This window comes from Actinia tenebrosa, unplaced genomic scaffold (genome assembly GCF_029948245.1).
Source record: "Actinia tenebrosa isolate PJP-AT-01 unplaced genomic scaffold, QUT_ActTen_1.0 PGA_scaffold2__45_contigs__length_23673736, whole genome shotgun sequence".
In the NCBI taxonomy this organism is placed as follows: Eukaryota; Metazoa; Cnidaria; class Anthozoa; order Actiniaria; family Actiniidae; genus Actinia; species Actinia tenebrosa.
In genome coordinates this window covers 4,656,777-4,666,753 of record NW_028292579.1, presented here as the reverse complement: position 1 = coordinate 4,666,753, position 9,977 = coordinate 4,656,777, and the positions used below count along the sequence as shown (strand labels likewise).

Below are 9,977 nucleotides of genomic sequence, written 5' to 3'. Positions count from 1 at the left end.
CCTCCAAGGTCGTGCGCCTGCATAAGGTGGAGGACTACGTTTCCAGGGAGATTATTCGGCCGTTCTCTAGTCTCTGGTTTTTCGTAGCTGGCAGCGCACTAAAATCTACACTAGTGAATTTCATGGATAAAGATTTTGAAAAGAATTTAATTTGGCTTTTTTCATTGGCTCGATCACTTTGGCTTCATTTCTCTGGCACACTATTAATGTCTTTATTAAAAAACTTATTTAAACCACTCCGTATTGTTTGCGCCTTGTTTTTTGTAACTTTGAGCTTTTTGGATTTCAACGACTTCGAAGATGCCTTTACGTTTTCCTGATGTCATTTCCAGTGAATAGACGCCTAATTTTAAGGGAGCTGTTAGAATATAAAAATAAAAAGAATTCCTCGATTCTTTCGCACACACTACTTTTTTTAGACTATAACATTTTTATTTTTATATTGTGCAGCTTTCCATAAATTGGGCGTAGACAAGTTATGGTTTTTCGACGAACGCGTCAACTTCATTTTTTTGGTTTTTCAACAAACATACCAAGTTATTTTGGGTTTTCAACTAACGCGTCAACTTGAGTTCTTGGTTTTTCGACGAACGAGTCAGCTCGATGTTTTGGTTTTTCAACAAAGGAGTCAACTTGGTTTTTTTTTTATTTTCAACAAATGCGTCAATTTTTTGGGGTTTTCAACGTTTCAAGTTCCCATTGGCTGGGTTGTTCAGGTCAAAGTCACACTGACTTATCAACCCATTTGCCTAAAGTATATGAATTCCAAAAACTTTGTTAACATTGCTTGACTGCTATATGAGCAACCTCAAGTGTGCAGTATATTAAATTCTTTCTTATGTAAAACAGTTGTATTGTTCCTGCCATCTAACATGGCTGCCATCATGTGATGGTGCAAAGCTTCTATTCTATTGAAAAGCTGTGATTCAGCTGACGAAGATTCTACACGAGACAGGAAATGACGTCGAGTGAAACCCAGCAATATAGTTTGCAAGCATTCCCAAAAGACCCAAATTACAAAGACATGGCAACCATCTTGGTGGCATTAACAAAAGATGCTAATGGGAAATATTTAGTTAAATGGCACCAACATGGTCACAATGACAATGTGCAAACAAAAGAATAACTTAAAATATCTATAAGAATGTTGATAAAATAAAAATGATATAAACAATTCATGTACCTGTATGTTAGCATAGAAGCAAGTGTTACTGAATACACAGGCTAAAGTTCTGAACTGAGAGCAGACCGTGGATAAACCCTCTGACAGACTAAAACTGTAAAACAGAAAAAAATATGGTTAAACAAGTTTCAAGATATAAATCTTGGAATGGCTACAGCACAGACTATTTACCTTGGGTGTAATGTTCTCCCACTTCAGACCACTAGTCATTTCCTAGAGTATCATTGCTTTGTTTAAAAGGTTGCACATGCAAAGACAAATGAATATGGACACAAGGGAATAACAATGATGTGGTCTGAAATGGAAAAAAACATTACTTCCAAGCTAAGAAGGTACTATTTTTCTCTTCTCCATACCATTGTCCAGTAAGGGTTTCCCAGAATGACACCAGTCCATCAGTTTGTCTGGTCATGACCCAAGCATGTGGTTGTCCTGTATCTCTTGTACCAAGGCACACAAATGCATCCAAACCAAACCCCAGAAAGATACTACATAGCAAGGTGGCATGATCCTCGCAACTCTGTCACATCAGATAATTATTAGTAATTATTAGTAATTGATGATATGTAAATGCCCTATTAGGCCCATGGCATATCTCTCTGTCATTTACATATTAAGGAAACACTTTTCTTGTAGCTGAATGATTGTGTAACTTTGCCTTCACAACACAATTACACTGTACTTACCCCCTTTCCTCTGCATAACAATGCATGAAGGCTACTCCAAGTGTCTACTTTAATACCAAACATAGAACATTCTTCTTCATGCTTTAATAAACTCACAAACTGTGCTGCATGTCGAGGGTTGTCCAGCAACCATCCCACATGGATTGGTGTGATGTATGATATCACAGGCTTACTTGTCCCACATTCATTCTGGGCAAATATCTTGACCTGCTGGCGGCTATGCGACTGGTGGCTGCTTATGTAGGATTTCCACCATTGTCTTGCGTAATTCATGAAGCGTCTTTCTCTTTCAGAGATATGGCGATGAATGGAAGATAGGTGGTTCTCTAGAGCCTGAGGCTGGACAATCTGATATAACAATACAAGCTTATTAATAATAAAATAAGAAAATGTTTTAATAAATGAACAATAAATAGTTAGAGAGCGGATGGATGAATGGAATGTGATTGATGGATGGATGGATGGATGGATGAAATAATAGATCGATGGATGGATGGATGGATGGATGAAATAATAGATTGATGGATGGATGGATGGATGGACAAATGCCATGGAAGAATAAATAAATGGATAGATGGATGGATGAATGTATGGGATAGATAAATGCCATGGAAAGATAGATGGATAGGTAAATGGAAGGATAGATGGATGAAAAAATCAGATGGAAAGAGAAATAAAAGGGAGATTAAATGTATGGATGAGATACATATAAGTAAAAAATGTTTTAATACGGAGAGATTTTCCAATATCACCTGATGGCAGCCATGTTAATTGACAGGAGCAATACACTATAGAATGGTTTTATATAAAAAAAGAATTCAATCCCCAAATGCAAAAGGTTTTTCTTGTTCTGCCATCTAACCACAGGCTGCCCAAGCTGTTTTTAGGGTGTGGGCAGGTGATGGTGCAAAACCTCTCTGACTTCTATCTACAGTACCTGTCTTCTGTGGGGTAGAACCTGAAACCTTAATTCAAGTGAGCCAATCATGATCTTGTTTTCTTCTCCCATTCCATTGATATCAACATTCACACTCAGCACCCCATTGGGTTCTTTTAACACCTTCTGCCACTCAAATGAGTGGGAACCAATCAGAGAGTTGCTTCCAGTTGTTTCAGTCTTTGATAGAATGAGGTTGATGGGGTCTGTTATTGATAATAAAACATCACCATCTGCAGAGGGACTGTTGTGGAGCTCTAAAAAGAAATCTATGGAAATAAAGAGGGCATTTAATAGTCGTCCTACTAAGTAATATTGTAAATCAAGGTAAATGTTTAAAATAAAAGTAAGTAAATTCAAGACAGTTTCAAGACCTCAATTATAATATGTACAGTAGAATCTATAAAATGCCATAACATAACTTGTAGCGAACTTAGGAAGACATTATAACTTCAGCTTGGTATTTTGATATGTATAGAGGTTATTTAAGGGTTTTTTTGGGGGGGAGGGGGGGCTTTCTTGTTTGCCTTGCATAAGGGGTATAATATACAGTACCTACCCCCTTTAAGACTTGGTTCTGACTTGCATGGGGTTGGATTGGACTTGAACCTTTGACCTCTGAAGTGCAGGTGTAGTACAAGTGTGGGAGATTTACTTTGCTCTTCTTTACCAGTACTGTGTAGACTGTGATCAAGTTCCATGAATGACTTTCCTCCCAACACTTCCATGTGTAGGTATGTTTTATTGCACATGTCTTGAACTACTGATGCTAAAAGACAGAAAGAAAAAAAACAAAGAAAATAAAAAACAAGTGAATATGAGGGTGGCATTAATAATTTTTTTCTACCCCTCCGCCCTTTTTTTGGGGGGGCGGATACGACTAGTAATCACTAGAGTTGTAAAACACAAATGTTGTTGCAGGGAAAAAAGCTAGAAATCATCAGGTGGAATAAAATAGTAGAGCTAGTTTGGAGGCATGTTTACATAAAAATGAAGCAAAAAAGTACATGGGTCGTTAGGTAACTTTATCTATGTAAGAGGGTGAAAATTGAAAATAAAAAAGTTGAATGATATACTGTATCCTCCATAGGGGTCAAATGATGGTGAACAATAAGGAGATTGGTTATGCAGTATGCAGTATCAATTATGCAGCCAAGTTTGTTAGTTTAAAAAGACTGAATTGGAGGTACAAGTCATTCCATCCTACCACCCTTTAGTTGACAAAGTAAACAGTTTGTGCTCTTTGTTATGTTTCTCAATAGAAGGCTCTACATTATCTAGAGTCAATGAGAAGGAAAATATATTACAATATACTGTATGCATTAGAAATAACTTACGTGATTGCCTGTCAAACACATGAGCTGTTATAGACGTTCTTCCCTCCTGCTTGACAGTAATGGTTTCAGTGACAGATGGAAAATCAAGTGATTCACTTGGGAAGGTAGGCTGCACACCCTCACATACATCAGTGTCACCCTGCTCCATTTTAATTGTTGGCATACAAACACCTATAGCTGTCCGTGACTGACCAGTAAATCCACTTTCAAGGTGGGGCAACGCTGGCTGGCCAGGTCGTTTTGAAGTATGGCAAGTATCCCCCTTTGCAAGACTTATGGTACTGTTTATTTGTGGATAGGAAGAACTTTCTGGAACTGGACTACCCATATTTTCAAACTTATTGCTTTGAGAAAGACTTGGCTGTGACATGGTAGAGTAATAGTTAGGTCTGCTTTGATCACTTGATGAATGTACTAAATTTTGGACTGGTGGAGTTGAGGGGGACGATAAATGTGGCACATGTTCTAAGCTGCTCTGAGATAAAGACGGCATACCAGAAGTGGAAGGAACTAAATTGTTTGTTACCATAGAAGCTGTAGGGGTGTCTGGAGTAAGTTCTCTGGGATTAAACCCAAACCCACACTGAAGGTAAACAAGCGATGATGATTTTCGTAAGCACCCATTGGAATAGATACGTGATAGCTTGGCTTCTTTAGACAAACATGCCATCATTCCCTCCAAGGCATGGACACCCACGGCTTGTTTCTCATACCACACTGGGACAGAGTCATCAACCTTGTACTGGACTGGACACTGGAACAATGCATCTGATCCTGGGTGAAGCTTTAACAAGTATTTCTTTAGTAGTGCAACAGGACACAATGGGTGTCCAGGTACAGAATGCATGGTAGTACCAGCAACACCAAATTTGGACTGAACATAAGGATTACTAGTACTGATCATTTTGACATTTTCCCGCCCAGCAGCGTCGATGTGGATTACAAACTGTTGCTTAGAAAGACGTCTTTGCTTTAAGTGATCACCAATATCAAAATGAAGCAAAATATTAAACCAACATGCTCTTAGAAGAAGTAAAGGAGTAGTGCCACCAATAGCTCCACTCAGAAGAAGCTTCTGCATATCCTGTGGGGAGATTGAGACTGAATGTCTCCAAGGGCTTGCCGCATTACCTTCAATTACTGCAACCTTCTCATCAAAAGCTTTATTTGCCTCTGCAAACTCAGATGTCTTCAAAATTGTAATATTTAACTGGCTCCTGAAATATCTATCCAAAGCATTCCTGATGTTTGTGAGGCCAGGTTTGGAGAAATCACATCCATCTTTACGGCGAGCTTCTTTGTAAAATTTCTTTAGTAACTGGTTCAGTTCACTAGGTTGCATTTCCTCCACAGGTTTGGTAACTCCTTCTGAATTACACCACACTATATACATGTATAAGAAAACAAAACAATCAGCCATGACAGCTAATCAACCAATCAGAAAATTTTGTTGTGTAGATGAGGCTTTCACATGTGATAGACATGACAGTCAAGTTTTTATGGTTTCCAAGAGTAGAAACAATAAGGTTTGACATTTTGGATGCACTAGTGGCTGTCTCTTCATCCTTTTCCTCCATCAATATGATGAAGACAGAAAAAAAAATGAAAAAACTTTACTATGACATGTTATATATTGGAACATTAACTTCCTTAAGATTATTTTAGGCTGTTTTAAATGGGATAAGTGGCTAAATACATGACTGAGGATATCAATATTAAATGTATTCCAACAAAATACACATACAAAATTACAAATTCATTTGTTAGATAGCATTTATATCACTCCAAACAGCAACATCCCAGCATCATCATTGCAATATTCAAAATTAAAGTCTATAACAACAACCATAATAACTCGGCGTGTGTTACGCTTCTAAACAGAGAAATAAATCTTAATTGAGATTTTTAAAAAATAGCCATATTGGTGAAACTACTTTTAAGGTGACTGCCTACTTTTGGAAATTGATTTAAACTTTTTTTAAAACTTCAATTTTCCGAATTGAAATTTAATGTTGATTCCAAATCTGGAAAGAAAAATAGGGTGTCCCGAGCTCGTTTTCGAGATAATCAGCATTTAATGGAAGCCTACGCACGAGCTTTTGGAGTAAAAATTGCGCCACCGGAAGTGATTAGAAAAAAATTAAGATTCATAAGATAATAGTTATTTGCAGACTCTATGATTGCACGAATGAAGGCTAGTCAATCATTCTACAATAATACATTGATATTTTCGACAAAAATACAAAAAAATACATTGATTTGTCATATTTTGTAGTTTCGGTGCTCTTAAAAAATCTCATAAAGTCGAACAAAAATCCCTACAAAAATCTATTTTTTCATGTGTTACTGATTTAAACTTTTTCTAAAATGTTGATATAACCTAGATTTTTAGGAGTTTTTTCAAATGAGCTATTAAAAAACAGAGAGTCCCGTGCAAAATTTGAGGGTTTTGCCCTGTTGAAGCTCAAAACACGTATGGTTCTTCAATAAAATCTTGTAAATTATTCAGCGGTTATTGAGCGCGCGCTCATATAGGGCTCAATTCGAACGTTCAAAAGTAGACAGCCACCTTAAAACGAATGTTAGAAGCATATGCAGCCATTTTGAAAATAAAGGGCTTGTCAAACGCGTTCGAAGAACAGTACAGCTACCATTAGTTTTTGTTATGCTGAACAAAGGTAGTAAATAATAAAGGTGTAGACTTACGCGTAAAAGTTCTGACAGCCCATTTTCTTTGTTTTTCAGCGGTGCTTTCTCGGCGAGAAGGGAAATCTCTCCCGACAGCGCGTGCTCCAAAAGGACTCGCGGCTTGAGAAGAATGGCTACCATCATTGTCCGGTGATTCGTCTGTCACGCTTTCTTCTGACTCTGCAGGACTCTCTGGGTACTCTCCACCTAGAGTATACATTATTATGTTACGAAAAAGCTGTGGGAATGGAAGTATTATAGAATATTTGAGGAAATCCTTGCAAACATAGCAACACCAGCCATCAAAACTACTTTATCGTATTCTCTATCTATTCAGCCTCCTCTAACGAGTAGGGTCTGGGAACGAGAATGATGTTTCCTCCAATTGGAAGTTGGCTTTTATCTACCAATGATGTAGCCTGCAGTGCAGACGCTTTTCTCAATGTTTCAAGGATCATCTTTAAAAAACATGCGCATATACTTATTTCAATAAAGTTAGTCACCCGAAAAGCTATAAAGCTGAGACCGACAAGGATTATGGGTAGATACATTTTACATGTTTCAACCGCTTGATAAACTGTCGATGGACTTGCTCATCTTTTACCAGTTATAGTCTCACCTCTCCTGAGCATTCTCAAGCTGCGGTTTGTATCAAAAAAGCTGTACTTGTTAAAAATTAATTGTTTCCCATGATCGTCAGTGATCTCAACTCTCTAGGTTTTTGGTGACTAACTTTATTGAAATAAGTTTATATGATCGATTGGAATCATAAAACAGGAATAAGTCAAAATGACGAAAAAGAATGACGAAGAATGACTTCAGAACATGTTGTTAGTAACTATGCAGAACATGGAAGACTGTCTGCGTCAAATCAAATGTAGCAAGGGACGCTCATTAGTGAAAAAAATTTTTTCTGCTGTAATAAGTTAATATTCAATAATTTAATTAATGTCATTTTATTTAAGGGACCGTCGTAAATGGTGGAACCTGTAAAGGTATCCCTTTAACCTCTCGTCTGCTTGTAATTGGTTTATATTTTTTCTTTATATTTTTTTTCATTAAAGACCATGGTACACTATGATAAACGTACTCTGAAACCACAGCGCGCGTTGACGTGAATAAAGATAAGGCTATTCCCTATGGACGTCGACCATGGCGCACTATAACAAACGTACTCTGAAACCACAGCGCGCGATGACGTGAACATGGCGCGCTATGAGAAACGTACTCTGAAACCACAGCGCTCGTCGACGTTATGAAATAAGACTTCATTCTGTAGCTAAATCTCAAGATGAAGAATTTGAGCATTTGACAGTGTATATAACTAACCAACTCATGACAAAGTTTATGCCGTGACAGATCAAAGGATTTTGGAAGGGAGTGACTATTACAAAGTTTATACCAGGAATGCGAGGAAAAGGGTAAGGGGGGGGGGGGGGGGGGGGGAGGGAGGGTGTCATACTAAGGATAATACTGAGAAACTTGACAAAAAGGGTACTTAATATTATTCTGCCGATATATAGCTCAATAAAATAGAACCAAGCTGCGGTCCGTGATGCTCTGAGCAGGCCTATTAGGTCCTTAGACTTGTTCAATCAGTACCATTTGCAGATTTTCGTCAGGAAGGACTCGACCATGTCGTCGTAAAATATCATTAATTGTACTTTTATCCATGCTGTCCTTTTTCGGCGGGGTATTCCGTTTGTAGATTTTTTTTGTCAACGCGTAGTGAATTTTTGGGGTCCTCGCTCTGAATATCCAGCGGTAGGGCCAGGACATGAACAGAACTGAGGCCAGCCAGAAGTACCGAGGGCGAATCCACCATGACTTGGCAGCTAGATCAGCATAAGCAGAGAATCGCTTATCCAATCCTGGTATTTCCTTTTTTATCGACATCGATATATTCTTGTCTCTGTGTTTATTGATTGCGACCAATCTTTCTTGCTGTTCTGCGAATTCTCTTTTCGTCTGGCTATCCCCAAGTAAGATGTACGGGTCAACTTTGATGCGCGTGAGATATCCCTGCTCTAAAGGTGGTAGTTCCTGGTCCGAGGCGTCGACACAACAACCGTAGGTAAAAGGATAGTCCTGCTCAAAAGTTACCACCAGTTTTGTTTCCTTATTAGAAGAAGTTGCGGGTTCTGAAGGGCTGCTAGCTCGCGTCTTTGTTTCAAAGTGGTAGCACGTTATCATAATCGTTATCTCAGGATTCATTAGGTGCATGTTCTGAATGAAGGTCCAGGCAGACTGATCCTCCAAGATGTTGTTGATGTAATCCAGCTCGTGTGAAAACGCGCTTTCGATGAGAACAATTATGGGTGAGATGGCTAACATGACGAACCCCATGACACGCAGATAACTCCACGATGGTCCATACTTGGAACATTTTGACATCTCACAGGCAACAAAGACTGCAACCCACATGAAGAATGAGACGTATGCAACCAGAGATACTAATCTTACTAGTGTCACATTTCGGTAGAAACCTTTTTGACGCTTTATTTTCAATGCCTCATCTCGTCGCTCCACTGCTTCATGGTAGTGCTGAACACACTTTGCCAACTCCTCATTGCTCTTCGATCTTGCAGCAGTTTCGGTCTCCAAATACCATCTATCTACTTCTTCTTCTAATTCTCTTCGTAGTTTTCGCTCTTGTTTTGCTTCGATACATGTCTTGCATGTTTTCATGCAGTAGGCACAGAAGTATAAAACAAACGGTAAAGAGAACTGGATTAAGATCGCCACCAGTAATACTGCTACAGCAGTCACTGTATCTCCATCGAAATGTGGAGTTTCTTCAGTCATGCTTTTTATAAAGTGAAAATTACTCAACCAAATAATGCAATCGTTATGAAAGGTCACACAAGTTTATCCTTGCAAGCCTCGCAAAAAAAAAAAAAAAAAAATCCAGAAGAGGAAAATATATACTTTCAATTTTTTCTTTCTGTATTGACTTCATAATGTGGTGGATTATAGCTTTGTCTCTCTAATGTTCCGGAGAAATCATTTAGTACGTGTTCTAGCGCTTCAATAGTTTGGACGACCGTCTTTCAGCTCATTCGCTTCCGGCAGAAGATTGCACACGTAAATGATGTAATAGAACTTAGTGTGAGGTCATATATCGTAAAGGATTTCCGGCTCCAAAT

The 9,977-nt window shown here is 38.4% G+C and overlaps 1 protein-coding gene across 1 annotated transcript; it reads right to left on the bottom strand.

Annotated features, from left to right (window-relative positions):
• Positions 1-680: 680 nt before the first annotated feature.
• Positions 681-7,169, bottom strand: LOC116289534 (uncharacterized). The gene is made up of 8 exons (XM_089034002.1): positions 6,850-7,169; positions 4,144-5,526; positions 3,366-3,575; positions 2,807-3,075; positions 1,870-2,217; positions 1,540-1,703; positions 1,184-1,277; positions 681-749 (listed from the first exon to the last, which is right to left on the bottom strand). Exons 1-8 carry the CDS (start codon positions 7,049-7,051, stop codon positions 681-683), a joined length of 2,739 nt encoding a protein of 912 aa, XP_088890128.1. The 5' UTR covers positions 7,052-7,169.
• Between the last annotated feature and the right edge of the window lie 2,808 nt (positions 7,170-9,977).